This window comes from Pocillopora verrucosa, chromosome 2 (assembly GCF_036669915.1).
Source record: "Pocillopora verrucosa isolate sample1 chromosome 2, ASM3666991v2, whole genome shotgun sequence".
Classification (NCBI taxonomy): Eukaryota; Metazoa; Cnidaria; class Anthozoa; order Scleractinia; family Pocilloporidae; genus Pocillopora; species Pocillopora verrucosa.
Window position 1 is genome coordinate 19,344,199 of NC_089313.1, and position 18,017 is coordinate 19,362,215.

The 18,017-nt window shown below is 37.3% G+C and overlaps 3 protein-coding genes across 3 annotated transcripts; 2 read left to right on the plus strand and 1 right to left on the minus strand.

The window, feature by feature from the left end:
* The first annotated feature begins 899 nt into the window (after positions 1-899).
* LOC131790759 (neurexin-1b) lies at positions 900-6,725 on the plus strand. Its single transcript, XM_059108029.2, has 5 exons — positions 900-1,804; positions 2,759-2,997; positions 3,376-3,591; positions 3,967-4,431; positions 5,282-6,725. The coding sequence occupies exons 1-5, from the start codon at positions 1,230-1,232 to the stop codon at positions 5,650-5,652; spliced, it is 1,866 nt and encodes a 621-aa protein (XP_058964012.2). The 5' UTR covers positions 900-1,229; the 3' UTR covers positions 5,653-6,725.
* A 1,304-nt stretch (positions 6,726-8,029) lies between these two features.
* LOC131790660 (uncharacterized) lies at positions 8,030-10,145 on the plus strand. Its single transcript, XM_059107894.2, has 2 exons — positions 8,030-8,114; positions 8,970-10,145. The coding sequence occupies exons 1-2, from the start codon at positions 8,030-8,032 to the stop codon at positions 9,563-9,565; spliced, it is 681 nt and encodes a 226-aa protein (XP_058963877.1). The 3' UTR covers positions 9,566-10,145.
* Positions 10,146-10,552: 407 nt separating this feature from the next.
* Positions 10,553-17,902, minus strand: LOC131790557 (nuclear receptor-binding protein). Its single transcript, XM_059107769.2, has 20 exons — positions 17,730-17,902; positions 16,916-17,038; positions 16,637-16,678; positions 16,240-16,389; positions 16,023-16,063; positions 15,789-15,883; positions 15,615-15,695; positions 15,380-15,444; positions 14,944-15,051; positions 14,368-14,451; positions 14,095-14,143; positions 13,926-14,001; positions 13,639-13,689; positions 13,204-13,263; positions 13,024-13,096; positions 12,629-12,694; positions 11,972-12,035; positions 11,685-11,740; positions 11,176-11,242; positions 10,553-10,833 (listed from the first exon to the last, which is right to left on the minus strand). Coding segments are annotated over exons 1-20 (1,482 nt in total). The 5' UTR covers positions 17,859-17,902; the 3' UTR covers positions 10,553-10,831.
* Between the last annotated feature and the right edge of the window lie 115 nt (positions 17,903-18,017).

The window sequence follows — 18,017 nt, forward strand, 5'->3', positions numbered from 1 at the left end:
AAGTAGAGCTAAGATTGATAACATCAGCTTGTTTTAAGTTACTATGGTAGCATTTCATATATATATATATATATTATTTTCAACATATTGAAAATAATTTACGTTTGTTTGGTTTTGTGTGGTATTTTGGCACAAGTCATGATTTGCGTGCGCGTCAATTCGCCGAAAAGAAACTCTAAAGAGAACTTGAAATGACCAACATCAATCGAAACCACTCTCCGAAATGTGAAAAAAAAAACTCTTCACCGCTAAAGCGTTAAGAATGATTGTCGCGTGAGAACACTCATGTTTATTTTACAAGAGCACCTTTTAGAGAAAAACAGAAGGCAAACTGTGAATAATTATTTAATGGGCGGTCTTTCCCGCATTTCCTTTCACAATAATGCCGTTTTATGTTGCTTTTTATTAAAATGTGAGCACCCAACGTGATCGCAGTAAAAACGGTTTTGCCGTGGGGTGGAAACAAAACCAAACGAGAAGCTCGCATTTCGGCGTCAAATAATATCAAGTTGTAAATTTTTAATGGAGTGACTCAAAAAATGCACAGAAAATTACTCCATATTTGTAAACAATTAGAGGCCAGGCTAAAATCTCAGCCAAGCGAATGGGGTTAATTTTGATCGCTGTGAATATTGTTTTAAAATAATAGAGGATGAAAATAACGAGCTTTAATACGAAATCTTTATACACGGTGCTAATGAGTTGCATTTCAAGAAATATGAAAAACCCAATCTTGCCTGTGAGTGGCCAAAGAGAAAATTACATATAAATAGAACGCATCTTATGTCTTTAAACTTTGTCAAATAGCCTAAGATAATGAGACTTCAATGTGGAAAACAGGTGAATTGGCAATAGCGCACATACATTACACTTGCTACAAGAGTTCGGAGCGATATGGCTTTTAAAGGCTGGTCATATTTTCCAACAGTTAACTCAATCTGATGACGTTCGCCTTGTTGGAGAGCTGTTATTATTTTGTTCTTCTTCTTGAGTTTCACGCGATAAGCTTAGAATTCGTGTTTGCCAATGAGATCGTCTCATCTTCCGATAGTGACTATGTGGTCGGCGGCCGATGGAAACCAGCGAATCATTTTACTTGTGCGTGCGATTAAGACACAGCGCACGTTTGCCCGCTGTTTTAAAGCTTCATAATGTAAAGAGAAGCTAGCTTCAACCCTCTGGACATAAAGCAAGACAGCCATTTTGACGTTGCAGGTTAGGTTGCAGCCATGTTAGTGCGAGGTATTTTCTTCAGCCTTACCTATGTGTTGAGTTCAATGTCTCCCTCAATAAGCCAGGTAGCAGGAGAAAGCGGAGGATATTATTTCCTCGGCAAACTAAAGTCGCATGCTGAATATGAACCATGGAATTGGCGTGCCAATACCACTCTGCAATTCTATTTCAAAACTTGGAGCAAATCTAAAATGATGATGTTTTATCAAGAGGAGAAAACACACGGCCAGCACATGGATTTATTCTTGATAAAGGGGAAACTTCGACTTCGCGTTAAGATGGGACAAAACATGGCTTCTATCCAAAAGCGGTTTATTGAGGATAAAATGGATTTCGACGACTCGGGGTGGCATGAAGTTAAAATTGAGTTGTCTGGGAGCGAAATACGTTTTTTTGTTAATTCAACTGACGGAAACGTATACAGCGCAGATCCAATTCCATACACAGATTATAATCCGTCTACCACTAGCCACCAAAACATCGAGTCTCTCCAAGTCGCTGGTCTTGCTATTAGAAAGGGATTTAAATGGAATGAATTGTCCTATCCAAGTATTTTCAAGGAAGTCTACGGGTAATGTATCTACTAATTATTGTTGAGATATGACTTTGTCATCGTAGAAATGCGTCAACTAATGGCTTCTTTATACGCACTCGAGTTTGCTGACGGTTACAACTAGAACAAGGTCAGGGTCGAGGGTTGACAAAATGACGTGCCCTCAAACACTCAGTGAAAATATCAACTTACAACACAGTTGCTTCTCAAAGAATCGTTGCAATACTTCATTTATTCTCCCACTACTTTCCTTTCGTAAGCTTCTTTTCTGAGTGGAAGGAAGGGAGACTGTGTCATGTATTTTTCAGTTGCACAGTTTATTTACTATTTCACTGTCATGTTTCAGTCGTAAATCGTTTAAACGTTATAAAATTTTCATTTGTTTAACCTTCATAAATGAATGATTATGGCGTCCGCGCTTTGTTATTTTTTAATTCACGCTCATATGAATTATTAATCCGTGCACACGACTCTCCCAGTCAACTCAGCGAGAGATCATTTCCAATCATAGCTTTTAAATCATAGAAAGATGTCAAATGATTGTCACGAAATAAAAATCCATCTCCGAGAAAATTTGAGTCTCAGATCTATAGAATTGACAATTGGACACAAAATATCTTCTACTAATCGACGAACGAGAACAAAAGACTCCCGAGTTCTTTCTCCGTCTATCTACAAACGGGACGCTTTTCACATTGTTGATCCTTCTAATATACAGGGTACTTGTCCCATTTGAACCTTTCATGACATAGTTCACCTACGAGATCTCTGTATCTCATTTGGGAGGGCATAGTAGGATCTTAGGTTCCTTTTTGTTCGGGAAATAAAGTTTTGTCCTTGTTTAACACTGAGACGAAGGTTGATATCTTTCTTTATTGGACGACCCAGCGAAAAGTTCACCATACTTCTCATTCTATCTTCAACTATGGTTTGTAAAACTTTTTTAACGACTGGATTCATGTCTTAACCCAGAGGGAATCCCTTCAGCTTCCAAGGATGTATTGGCAATATCAGATTCAACCGAATTCCAAATGGTCGCTTAGAGCAAGCGAAACTTCTAACTAGTCCAAGTGAGGCGGAGAACAACTGCACTGGAGCATGCGCAGAACGGCCTCAAAGATGTGCCAATGGAGGTCGATGCGTCGATTATATCAAATACGCCGAGTGTGACTGCACAGGGATTGGGTACCAAGGAGGGAGCTGCGAAAAACGTAAGACACTTAAATCATACTACACCCATTCTTTTTCTTAATAGTTCTCTGCCTCTTCTGGTAACAAAAAGATTCACGACAGCAGAATATTGAAGTTCGGTCTGGGTAGGTCGCAATGAATGGGGAAAAAAAAGGGGAGGTTGATTGTCCTTGTAAGAACTGCGTATTGAAATCCAAGAAACGTGCTAGTGGCTCAAAAGGCCTTATAGAATCATTTACAAATGTGCAGTATATGAAACTCGTTAAGATATTAAAGGAGTAGAACTGTTGCTAACAACAAAAGAAACTGAAACAATCAGGCTTACAACACGTATATCAAATATCACTCAAATAAATTGGCAGCATGAGTGATGATGATTTGATTTGTTATCCAACCAGGTTCCACAACTGTGTATATCAAGGAAAAAGGACACATATCGTACAGATTGGGTATCGACAGTCCCTTACGTTCAACAGAAAGGAACACATTAGACTTTCTATTTCTAACAAATAAAGCAACCGACGGTGTTTTCTTTTACATGGGAGGGAATAAGGATCACTTGCTTGTAGAGATTGTCAATGGGAGAGTGCGGGCTCAAGCAAACGTTGGAGGAGGTGAGGTTCCGTTCGTATTACGTGACTTTCGCAAAACTTAGTTGAAAGCAGCACTTGTAAGATAGTGAGGAAGTCACAACGCCTTGATCGAGTGAGTTTTCCCTCTTTCATCATTGCTGTATCAATGGTCATACATAATTCGTCCCTAAATACAAGTGTATTCTAATTAAATAGTAAAAATTACAACAGCTAATCAGAAGAAAGATAAATATCACAGAAAGCTGAGAGGAACTCAGAGTAAACGCAGAGGGTCACAAGCCCAAAGAAACGCGAGTAGGCAAGTCGCTCTATCCTTGGGGCGAGGGATGGCTGTGAATGCGAGCGATTTGCTTCGGTTGACAATTTACTTTTCTTCAATTCTACTTTAAAATGTAGATACTATTGAAGTACAAAGTGGTAAAAGTTCCTTGAACGACAGCTGTTGGCATTTCGTGGAGGTCAAACGAAGAAGGTCACGATTGACACTAATTGTTGACAAAGTCAAAACGAGTGACAATTCTTCGACTAAAAAGTTCAAAGAACTGAATCTAAACAATCACTCTAATGTCATATACTTCGGTGGTGGACCAGCGAAGAAGATACGAGAAAAATCAAAATCAAAAACACTCTCATTTAACGGCTATCTACAGAAGTTTCGATTTGAAGGAATGGATGTTCTTGAAAATGCATTGTCAAACACAAAGGGTTTTTCTGGCACTGAGGTAAATCGTATATCGTCGAGTAACACAAATCTGATAGACGCGCAAATGAACTGTAAGCAGCCTGATGATGTTTCAGGCGACTGCTCCAGTGATGACGACGACTCAGAAATTTGTGCGACGTCAACACCGACACCCACCGGTAAGGACTATTTAACGAATATTTCTTTTCGAAACTAATCTGTTCAACTTACTCAAATGCCCTCGCAGAAAAAATTACAAAAGGCTGCTTTTCTGGTTATCGCTAACAAAAAAAGAAGAGAAAAAAGAAATTAAAAAATATTTAAGTCAAGATTGCCCTCTCTGAAAGTTCTAATTTTTTAAAACATATCGCCGAGAGATGAAAAGAGAACAACTTTCTTATGTCACTGGTCGATGGCCCGGCTACTTAGCAAGCGTGCGAAGTTGCATTTTTAGAAAATTTGAACACAACTTGCGATAGTTGGTTACCATCTTTGAGGTCAAAACACGGTTAAAGCCATGGCATTTCACATAAAATTGTTAATAGGGAAGATATAAATCACATGGTTCCCAGATGCTTCTGCCTCAAGCATCGATGCCACCTTGAATACAGCAGAAATAAGAGCAAGAGTTCTACTCAAATAAATGAAGTTTCAGTCTGAGGTTTAGTTCTCGTATCTTGGCCACGATCTGATCAGTAATCCTCCTTTCGAGCTGCTTAAACTTCCATCGTAAATAATTTTATAGAATTTGACATTGCGTAAAATGAACACTCTCAATCTTATAAGTTTGTCTATTCACATCACCTTTTTGCTGGATAATGCACTGAAACTTTGAGGGTATGTTAGTCTTGAATGTAAAGGTAAATAACGGTGAGTCATTATGCAAGAGTTGTTTAACTGTGGTATTTTGAGGTTTCTCGCAATCTTCAGGTAACATTTCGATCATTTTCACGGGGAAAATGACTTAAAAGTAAGTTTTTCAATCCAGCCGCAGTTGTGATTACATCTGTTGTTTTGTTTCACGTTTAGCCAAACTGATAACCACAGAGCCTGAGACTTCGGTACCATCACGTGACCCTCCCGGTGGACCAAAGACCCAGGCAACGGTGGTTGCAAAATTTCGAAACCCAACACCGAGACCCAGAGGCGTGTCCGCTTGGGTTATCATTGTAATAGTACTCGGAGCAATGGGTATCGTCTTCATCGTGGTATTTTTACTTTACCGCTGGAATCATCGCTATTCGGGCTCATTTAAACCCAGTAAAAATGAAGAGGGACAAATTCAAGAGCCTGGGTCGGACTCAACTGAGCAGCAATCCCGGACGTACAATCAACCAGCGTTTTTCGTATACAAGCCTCCTTTGAAAAAACCTACCGCTGATAGTCCAGTGTCGATTTAGAAGCGCAGTGTATAAAACAGAGCACGTGGGGCTGATTGCCAACATTCTGCATTGGTATGAAGTGACAATGGCGTCACATTCAAGAAATCTGAGAAGATTACTACGTATATGCATGAAAAATTGGATGGATCGACAATTTCACAGAGAAATTGTGAACTACAGAGCAAAAGTACTCTCGAACATTTGATTTTCCTTGACTTCAAAATCTGATAAACGATTTTTTCCAAATGATGGCTACATCCCTTTGTTGGCAAATGCTGACAATTTGGTACAATATTTAAACAGTTGACCGTTTCCTTCATTCTCGTTTGCTGTCTTTTAGACAGAGTATTGAATTGGAAGGAAAGCTAAGGCACTGATCCGCTAAAGGAGTGAAAGAAATCCCAATTTCTCTGGATAAATACTGCAACTTTGAGCACAAAAGCCTCACAAAAGGGCGGAGTATTCCTTATGTTCAAATACAAAAAATGTGGTAGAAAAATTTGGTGGGATATCTAATGACGTTTAGAAATTATATATCTACTGTTACATCTATCAAATTTTAACCCAATTATTTCTGAAGGAATTTCAGAGAGTTGAAAAGGCTTCATTTAACTATATAGCCTGCCATTTGAAACTATGCGTTGTTATGCTTGCATTTATCACAAAAAGAAAGCAAAACAGGTAGGTTACAAAACAAATCGACCGCTTGATATTAGAATTTGACCAAAAAAAAAAACATTCTTTTCTTCCGGACTGTAGGCGTATTGAGATTGTCAGATGACAGAAAACCTTAGCCGTCCTATTTCATTATGTATGGAACGGCAATAAGATTTTCTTCTCCGATTCCTTTATAAATATCAATTGAATTTATATAGCAAAGACTGAAGTTTCTTTCGGTGGATTCAAAACGTTTGTAAAACTTTTGCTCCAATGAACTTTCACTGGTTGGTCTGATTTATGAAAAGAAAGAAACAAAATGAAACGAGGCAACCTCCGGCTAAAATTGTATTGTTCTAATAGGTTTAATAGGTAAGTGTGCATTCAATTTGACAACAAAGCTTTGTAAGTCTCGGAAATAAATAAAATTTGAAATTAACGACTTTTGTCCCATGTAACTCTCTGTGCATCTGTGAAACCGTCTACGATGATTCGAAACGTTGGCTCTAGAATCCCTTCAAGATTGTCAACCCACTTGTCTGAAGCGTACTCATGTTACCAATTGTAGCGAACAGGTCCATATTACACTGATACTTATAGAGCACACTGGTTACCAATGAGCTTTAGGAATAACTAACTTTCAAGGCCTCAGATGGACTGTATTTTCTCCATCTCAAACACAGGGAGTAGCTGAAGTTTGGTGAACCATTTTCAAATTACAATACGTCATTGGAAATAAAAGGAATTACATATACATTACTGATACAATGTAATATTATTGAAAATTTAACCCGTGGCGAAAGAACCCGAAGAGAAACTAAGTAGCTAATGCGAGCAACGACTCCTCATATTTTACAAAAGTGAGGTATTAGTATATGGCGTCATTTAAATACAAAATATTTTGGGTTTAAAAGAAAAGAACATACGCACACAAAACAACATGTACAGCAGGCACTCGAACAAACATGTAGTAGAAGTTTGAGAAAAGTAAGAAAAAAAAGCAAGAGGGGGGTCAGCTCAGGGGTAATGCTCGCAATTTAGACTCAAACAGGGACAATGACGTACCATGATTTTGGATTTCTATATTTAGAAAATTGAAAAATTTAGGTCCTTGGAAACAAAACGCAAAATGTCTAATATTTGTTGATTCATACATAAAGCGTTTCTTTATTAAACCTTTACCAAAGAAACCACAACTGACGATCATAACAAAGATGAATTTCGTATTTCGCTCACATTAATCCTGAGTAAATACAGGCAACGACCTCAAACGCGGTAAAAAGCGAGTGCCGAAGACACGATTGATTTTTAGGGACCATCAAATTGGTTGAGAGGATTGTGCGATGTTTATCTACGTTAATCATAAAGCGTAGTAAAGCCTAACCAACTCAATTTTGAGACTCAATGAGTTTATTATCATTGAGCTACCCGCAACAGGTACAAACGGAAATAGTAGTTAACTCTGAATACACTGGTGTAAATCGTAAAGGTACGATATAGTACTGATAGTTGATCACTGACTGTTACAATGAATCAATTTGCAAACCTTTCAGAGAGGGGAATAACTTAAAAAATTAAAGGTAGGTTCACTTGATTTTCTGTGGCACGGTAATACTTGCGGGTGTATTGTGGGTAACCTTCGGCTGGCGCAGTGCCAGACCGCGACGTCCATGTTGCAGGTGGTTGTTACATTTGTAATGAAACGAATATAGTGTCTTATAATTTAAACCATTTAGCCATGAAACAGGCTGAAAAAGTATCATCTATTCCCAACACTGGGGACCATATTTATGTTCTTCGTTCCTTGAGCTACGCGCATCACGGTAGGTTGCTTCAATCACTTTTTTTCTGTGTTCTTTTTAGCCTTTATTTGTTATCGATCATAATTGAATATTGTTTTGCAACCCTAATCCAGGCTATAAATTGGGAGAAAACTTAAAAATTACTTCGCTTTCACGTCTCGAAATATCAGTAATAACATTCACCCCTCTGATTAAGACTAAGAAAGAAAAACGAAAATGCAAATCTTCCCAATTATGAGACAATGGATTTTCTCGCGGTAGTACCTGAATCTAGCCATGATGAAGGACGTCGTAACGCATCTTAGGTCGGTACTTCAAGATTTCTTACAAACTTTATCCACTGGCTATTTACCTTAAAATAAATTAAATAATAGGGAAAAAAAGGAGGAAGGGGATGGTTGAAAGCTTGGTTTAGGAAAAGCAGCATCTTGGTATTTTTACAATAAACCCTTCTGACCATCATCATTGCTATGATTATAAAGACTTACACAACATTGCTCACTAGGAATTTATCTACTTTCAATACGCAAAAGGAAATTTATTGCTCCATTCATAAAAGAGGGAAGCATGCAAATTTCCGCCATTGAGCGAAGAGTTTGACATTATCTACTGTGCGCGAGCTGAGAACGCCTTAAATCATGTACAGTAAGGATATACAATGCAAAATTTGATGTAAAATAAGCTACATTTTTAACAAAAGAGCATGGAATGCTTCTCTATATTGACCTTGTGTCGATGTACTCTATTGTTATGTACCTCTCCTATCAATGTGAAAGGCAGTGATATGTGTGATGCACCCTCCCTTCAATCGTCTTTCAATAATAACTATCTCCTAGCTGTGTACTTTTCAGTTATGGATATCTTATTTTCCGGCAGGTATTTATGTGGGAGAAAGCAAAGTGGTGCATTTCCAAACACCTCTTGAAACTGGTCGAATGGACAGTTCAGCGATTGCAGAAAGCGAATTCGACGAGTTCCTGGGATCTGACGGCTTCGATTGGTATTTATACCAATACGGAGTGACCGCGGAGGAATTTAGCAGATACCCCCGTGGTACATGCACAACAACACATAGCGATGATGTCACCACCGTCATTGATCGCGCGCGCAAGGCAATTCGAGAAGGATTTGGTCAGTTCAATATTGTTGGAAATAATTGTGAGGACTTTGCGTTGTACTGCAAGACAGGCCAGCGATCACAGGCAAGCGGTCAATATCTGTCAGCCATGCGTAGGATAGAGGCCGCGCGCCAGGCTGCGGCGACTGGGTACAAAAGTCCCATAGTGTACGCTGGGTGTGTCATGGGATGGTTCTCTGCGAAAGATTTCGGGAAAACAAACAGCTTGGACCAAGAACGAGAAGAACCGCCATTTGTGGATCAGGAGAAAAGGGATACGAGAAAATTGGATCCTAACACGAAAAGCTCGAATGCCAAGGTGGCAACAAAAAACGTATCTTGGAAGGAAAAATAGGATGATTATCCACTCAATCCTTCTTAGAACTAGCTATCTTAGCACTCACTGCGGTGAAAAAAGAGGTAACACAAAAACTTTCGTGCACCATCGGATGAATAAGTGCCACGATCAGTCAAGACATTGGAGGCCAGGTTACTGAAGGACGCGCAACGCACCACGTGACCTGTTGATCCGGGAGAGATCCGATTTCACGTTGATTTACCGAAATGTCTCGTTTCTGCTAAGATCAAAACTAAAACAAGCTATGGCGAAGACTGACCGAATTCGAAGGACAATATATTTGATAAATTATAGTTGATTTCTTGGTTAATAATTAATTTATGATAATTTATCATATTGATATTTCTTCCTATTAGAAGAGGTTTCGTCACTTTTTCTCACATAGGACTCTCATCTCTAATACAGATGCTACCTGTCTTGATTTCTTTTTTCAAGATCAGATCAAAGTTCTCCTCACTGTTTTGAGACAGTTTGAGAAGAATAGTTCAGGAGAATTTAGCTTTTTGGTTCAATGGGCTCCTGTTTTAAACTTATCTTTCAGAATAAGTCTATTAAATATTCTACATTCTGAATGTCATTCCGTGGAACCAACTGCACTAAATTTGCTGCCAATTCTTTCACTTCTCGCCCAGTAATATGGACTAATAAATCCTATCTGGATACAAATGCACGACCGGTTGTCGATACAACTTTCGGTGGTCCCCCCCCCCCACCCTAACCTCTTAAAAATATAAAGAAACATCATAACATTATTGCAAAACAAATGTCAACTTGCCATCAATCAAAATTTTAAGAGAGGGCAATCGCTCCTAGGGACCAAAAAGGAACGTTCAACCCGTGCATTATAGCCTTCTTGGGAGACCAACATAGGAATTCTAACTCGTCCACAAAAGGACAATAACAAAACAAGTTGCTCCGCGACACCTGCACCAAGTAGTAACAACATGAAGTCATAGCATACAAGAGAAAAATGTAGACTTCAAATACCAAACAGAACGATGAAAATTTATCGAATATTTTTCTAGGCAATTCCAGCTCACCAATTTATGATATGTATTAGGGGAGGAATGACGGGATGCGTTGCATTCCGCGAAATGGTTGCCATCGAAAACGAGAGGTACTGGTAACCGAATGAGCGTCGATGATAATTTCCCGTGTATGTACAAAGATGTTCAAGGAAACCAATCCCTTCGACGCTTTGGTTCTAATGGCCGGTTCACATTCTTTGTTATAATTGATCCGGACAGGAACAAACGGCCAAAATTCTGAAAGAAACGGAACGAAAACTTAGCGATCACGGATCAAGGTCGCGCGTGTTATCTATTTTCCTCTTATCCTTATCAATCACTGTTGAGTGTAATTTAAAAATGCAACCTGTAATTGACTGTAATTTCCTTAACCAAGTAAATCACCAACTACACGACGGACACAATAAAGGGGAAGAACGATATTCATCGCAAACATTGCAAAGTGTCGCATTGAAATGAAGCAGCTTTAACTACTTTAACACAAACAAGCCGTAGCTTTTCCCTTAAAGTACTCATGTCCTTGTTTAAAAAATGGTGCTTCAAACAATGTAGACTTCTGCACACCAAATGAATACTTACAAGTTGTAATGGTAGGGTAGGAATCTAACTGTGTTTGTATAGCTTTGGCTAATTCTTCTCGGTCCGCCTGGAAATACAATTAACATCAGGAAATAAACGTCAGCTCCTACAAAGGATCGCACTTGCGCAGAGAGACCGGAACTGCTTAAAATGTTTTTATCAATCTAGATGGCTCTAAACATGATGTACAGATTAGTTATAAAACTTGGCAGCAAGATTGATGTCGATATGCTGTCTTATCATTGATAATAACTGAGAGCTACTGATCTCTTTTCTAATTTACAGGCACATAAAGCTAAGATTAAAGAGGTTTTTTTAAAAGAGGCTGTGGCATTGTTACCGGTACACATTGAGGAATAATTGGACATACTTTTGACACCACATTCAAGGGAATCAAGGGAACACACAAAGAGTGTGATAGAATCGATCCATCGGAATGGTTTTAAAAAATTATATTACATTTTGAGCTGCTTCAATAAAAAAATATGGTAATTGGCTCGTCAATTTACCTTGTTTAATAGTCCATGTCTGATTAGATCGTCAGCCAGGTCCACTCCTTTATCCCCTGCAAAAAAAAATCATTTTAAATTACACAACAATCCCCAAAAATGGTGACTCAAGTTAAAAAAAACTCATATCAATATAAAATTCTTATAGCAGGAAAGTAGATGGTCGGAATAGAACCTAATGAAAAGTTCAAGTTAATGCAAATGATATCAGTCAAGGAAAGACGACTGGAACTTGTTAACAGTTTCTATTTATGACTGAGGAAGTAGTAAAATATTATGGACTATACCTGGACGAAGATCACTCACAAGATGTCTATTCATCTTATCATCCAATTTAAGGAGTAATTCCAGCTGTGGATTAAAGAGAACAACCATTTCCATACTATATATGTAAAACGTATCATTAATCAAAAATTAAGTTTGTTGTACTACAAGTCTTATCTGAGACTAACTCTTAAGGCAGCTCAGTAACGTGGATAACATTTAGCTTTCCTTTATGACTTAGTTATTTAAAAGTCAGGCCTTTCATAAGAATAAAATGTATAAACATAAGTTTTACAAGGCAGGGAGGCACCAAAAAAGGTTTGAAGAAACTAAAAATGAATCAGGATGATTATGGATGACAAAGATTAAAACAGAAGGAAAATGATGAACTTTAAAATTTCAACCAATTGGACCAGGTGTGAGCTACTAACTCCTACAGTTTTAAACTGAGTGTCAAGAGTAGTCCAGATTGCTTTGGCTTTTCTTTACTTTGCTCTGTGATGGGTCAAAAAAATTTGCACCACTTTCTCAACCAATCAGTTTGAAAACTAAAACCAACTGAGTCTTGGTCACTTGCATTTTACTGCATTTTAAGCTGGTCATTTGTTTGGGTTTGGTTCTACAACAACCAGTCATACTGCACTCTAATATTTGAAATTGTGATATTTTCCATCAGTGACCTGAGTTTGCTGTTTACTGTCTGCACTGTCCTGACTGAGTTTGATCTGACATTTGGTAAGAGTAGCCTGCAAAAACAACATAAAAAATCAACAATGAGAAACAAATATTCTATAAACATTTATATGGAAGCAGTAGAATAGCTTTATCATCAAGACTTGATACTAAGTTAAAAGAGAGCTTGAAACATTTTCACAATTCAGTGCTGATATTATTTCTTTTTTTTTCCCTTGGAGACATCCCACATTTGAACCATTATGCAGCCCAGCTCATCAACAAGTTTTCCTATGGTCAGAGGAGCCGCAAAACTGAGGCTGGAATCTTAATGAGAACATAGATTCCTTTTTGTCCAACACTCTTGTTGAGTGTTTTTTTGTTTAAAAAAAAAGGAATTTACCCTTCTAGTTTCTTCATCATATTGATGTTGATTTTCACTGAGGACAGATTCCTCTCCTTCAGGGGATTTGGGTCTACAACAAAGCAAAGACAACATGTAGAAAATCAATATAAAATACTATTCTCAGCATAACTGTTTTCAGAGAAGACAACAAATAGACACCCTAATGTTCATCCTAACCTTTGTCTTGGTCTCAACTCCTTCTTTTGTTGCATTCCAGTAAGGGGAAACAAGCCATTTCTAGGAAAAGAAAAGAAAAATTCCAGTTACACTTCAAAGATACCATTGTCTGCAGAGGGAGTCAAGTCTTACCAGTCAAATGACCCATTCATGCTGGGCTTAACCAACATTCCATGCCATATCCTTCTCTAGTACATTCACACATTATGACCAATGTAAGTACCATATCATCTTTTAATTCATTACCACATTTCGCAATGTTTTAGGATTACAGTCAGGCATTTAATTTTTGTTGCAAAGATTAAACAGTCAAAATGACAAGAAAATGAAACAGAAGGTACAGCTATTTAGAAAGCTGTAAAACAAACAAAAATCATTAATAACAACCCTGGCTTGGTATGATTGCATTTTCAACAACTGTATATGTTGACTGACCTTACTTCCTCCAAATACTTTTCCAGTTCCAGTGCAGGAGACTTTCCTCGCCTTTCAAAACAAGGTAATAATCAGTAAAAGAAACTTTTGATGATTGTTCTTTTTTTCCAATCTCTTCTAGAATATGTGAAGGAAAAAAATAAAAACATTTCTTTTGTCATTTTATCCTGACTTTCTCTTGATTGCGTTCAGATGCAGGTTATTTTTTACATGCTTACTAAAAATTTATGATGATATTTAACACACAGCTTTGGTTTCTCAACTAATATATATAATAAAAGTCATACTTCCAATTCAGTTCCTTTCCAATGGTTGCTAGCACTCTTTCAGGATCAGTGTCTTCACGATTGTCAGGAGGAGACACTAGAGAGATCCAGCCGAGTAAAAAAATTTAATCTACTATACCAGTATATGGAAATAAGCTGATGCTATTGATGCAAAAATAAGAAAATTTACCATCATTATCCACCATGCAGTGTGCTGCAAGCAACTTGAGAGGATGAACCTACAAAGGAGGAAAAGTTTCTGATTAATTAAACAATCACAGAGTGCATAGTTAGCACAGAATTGTTCGCAGCTTGATATACTGACGTTAATATATTCTACGATTCTTTCTATTTTCTGTAAACCTCTACAAAAAATACAGAAAATCTTGTGAAAAGCATGACATAAAACCCTGTGGATATAAAAAATGCCATTTTAAAGAGAGTTTGCTGCAGTCACACTTACCACAAACAGACTTGGATGCAGCAGCAAGTCTCTAGCAGTAGGTCTCTCTGCAGGATTTTCAGCTAAGCATCTCCGAATGAAGTCCTGTTGATAAACATCCCATGGAAAGAAGTGTTAAATAAATGGCATGGACAGACACTCTTCACTTCAGAATACAAAAATCTAAAAAATATTCTTACAAATTGTAATCTGTGGCCTCATCATTAGTGCAATGAACTCTGAAGCTCCAAGTTTAAGCCTTGTTAGGCCAATGTATTGTGTTTCTGGGTAAGACACCATACTGTCACACTGCATCCCTTCAGGTATAAATGGCTCAGAAAATTGTCCAAGGAACCTCACAAAATGCTAGGGAGGGTGGGGTACAGTACACCTCAATAAAAAGACATCCCATCAAAGGGAGTAGAAGCACTTCTTTTCACTTTCTGCTAGAGAGACTACAATAAGCTCCAGAATTATGGGGCTAGCGCTTACATTGTTTATCACAGGAATGCAACCTGACAAATAATAATTGTTCCAACAGTTAAATTTATGATCAAATAGTTAATTTATTCAGTGGTTAATACAACACTTTTATACCTGCTGGCGTGGTATAGTGGAGTTAGCGGAGTCTAATCCGGCAATAGCTTTGAAGACAGCATCTCGTGAAACTCGACCCTCTGTGTCATGAAGTTCCAGGGCTGCCATCTAGCAAGAGTTGATCAAAACTAAATTTCCTTTAACTTTTTCACAGGTAAAACAATATAAAATCAGACAAAGGTGATCAAAATCATTAGAAAGCTGTCTTAAAGTGGGAAGAAATGTCCAAAATAAAAAACTTATATAACCATATGAAATGGGACAAACACCAACACTCCAATGATATGGGCCATAAATGGACTGAAAGGGTGAGGGGTGCAGTGTTTGAAGGAAAAAAGCCATAGATTACAGCAATAAAGTGATGGCAGTGTACTCTCCAACTATAATGTTACAGCAATCTTAATCTGACAATCTATATTATACCCATAAGTATTACCTCAAGAGCACAAATTCCAAAAGCATAAATATCAACTGCACAGTCAATGATATGTCCAGGTTTTCCTGTAAGTGAAAGCATTCAAAACAGTTTTGTTGATAGTGGGTCTTAATTCCAGCAAATTTTCTTGTTTCAAGTTAAGTTCTATCCAGGACACAATTTTCTGAGATGATGACTTCTCTACCAATAAAGAACAATCAAATAAATGAGCAAACAAATTTAAATTAAATAGTACCATATTCTGGGGCAATAAAGTGCATGTTCCGCCTCTCATCTCTGTATGTTTTCACGTGATTGTGAATGGTATCAGGAGCAACTGGAAATGAAACACAAGATAATTAAATTGAAGCAAGACAAAAAACAAATAGTTCTGATGAAAGCCCCTGATTAGCTCCAAAGCCTTGCTTACCTGAACCAATTTTGATCAATCCATTGTGCTGGATAAATATTGTGTCACAAGACAAGTTGCCATGCACAATGGGTGTTTCACATCCATGGAGATAGCTGTAAAAGGAAAATAAACTCACATTAAATAAAAATGATAAAGGAATAGCAGGAGAAAAGGGAACATTGTTTTTATCTTTCCTCTTGAGTTGGATAAATTATTCGCAACTTTAAAGACAAAAATCTGTGAATTTTCTACCTCAAGGCTGACAAAATTTGCCGTAACCATCTTTTCCATACCTGAAATGAAACAGTTCAAAGATATATATTTTCAAATTGAATTGGTTTTTCAAAACTGCAAGAAGCTATGACTTGAAAATAAGCTTTCTTGTAACTTATCTGTAGCTGCTGCTCACCATTTAAAAAGCATATTCTGTAAAATATTAGTGCAATATTTCATCTTTAACAAGCAATACCTTCTCATTCAAGGTCTTTAAGCTCTTTCGTGTCTTCTTCAGGAACTGTTTCAATGATCCAGAAGTCATGTACTCAGTGATGAAGATGACCCGAGGTTTTTCAGGACTGGTATCTGTCCAAAACTTGTGAAATTTAACAATGTTTGCATGCTGTCGAAAATAACAAAAAAAGGTTTAGATTGTTTGTTACAAAAGCTTTCACACAGAGAACAGGGATTTCCAGAAAATCAATTAAAGAACATAAAAAGCTGAAAAAAGAGTAAAGCACTTTTTGATCAGACAGAGAAAAATCATAATAATTATAACAACTATAATAATATTATAATTATAATTATCATTGTTTCTATTATCATAAATATCATTGTTATTGTTATTAGCTTTTTCCTTTATGACTTACATCCAACTGGATCAGATTTTCAAAGACAGCTGTGACATTCTCCTACACATAGAAGGGAGAGCATATTAAATTAATAATTCAGACTATATTTTACAAGGAATGGTCAAAATACCCTTGAGTCTTGAAAATTGCAACAGTATCTTTAAAGAATATTGACACATTTCTCAATAAAGTGTACATTGAGAATGTAATAATCACACAATCATTAAGTTCATACATTTAACTGCAATAACTTGGATATACATGTCAGTATAAGTCTTTGTAAACATTTAAATATACCTCTTTACTTTTGAAGGATTTTCTCTCAGAAAACTGCACTTCATTCCAAACTACTTCAACGCCTTCCTCTGTATCCATGGCTAAGAATGAATGGTCAATACCTGGAACATCTCTCTGCATCACCTTGAGAAGATGCAGTAAAAATCAAAATAAGTCTTACTTACTTTTCAGTGGAGTATTGACAGAAATCTGAGATAGTACTGCTTTCATTTAAACAAAGATACATTTTCCCAAATAATATTTATACATTTGTACATTTATCATTATCTCGCCATTGATATATTTCACACTGTGACTAAATGCCCTGCAGCCGGGCACAGTCTAAAATAGACGAAATGCGTGGCAGTCAGAAATTTCCACAGCATTTCAACTGAAAGGCTATTTCAAACTTCTTGAGAATATCAGATGTTTGTTTACAGATGTCATGTCAAGCAATTCCAAAAATAAATTTTTTGTTTAAGTAAACATAAATTATCTGAGCTCGTCCATCCCGCTGCCGGGCTTTTAGCCCCAGCGTATATGTTATAGACAAGCATCCTTGAAATTGTTTCCAGTTATACAATATTTTCTTCTCTTACGAGTGTAGCATCAATCATTTTTGAAAGTTGGGTACAACACCACTTTGGCAACTATTGGAGGCATACTACTTTTGGAAGCCCATGTATTGTGAATTCTTGAATAAACACGGACAAAGAAAAAAAAACCAATTTTATTTTCGTTGTATGGTCAATCGAACTGGATTAATGATTGTACAGGGAGTACTGAAAACACGCTTTCAGCTGGAAAGGCTGCTGGCGTTAATATCAATACGTACCTCTTGCCTTCTCTTCTCCCATCGTCCACATGGACTTTGCTCGACTACATCATCATCATCTTCATCACTTTCATCTCCAGAATGCTCGTTCCGAACGTCATTGATTCCAAGTGTTAAATTGTTCGCCATTTCGCTATTATTATTTTTACCTTCTCGAAGAATGGCCGACTGAGTTCTAGTTGACTGTTTGGTCGAAAGAAACGCAGGCTCAGGGAGGCTCGGGGCTAAAAAAAATAAGAAATGATTAGGATGTCTCGTGAAGCTTACATAATGTACTGGTTAAGTAAA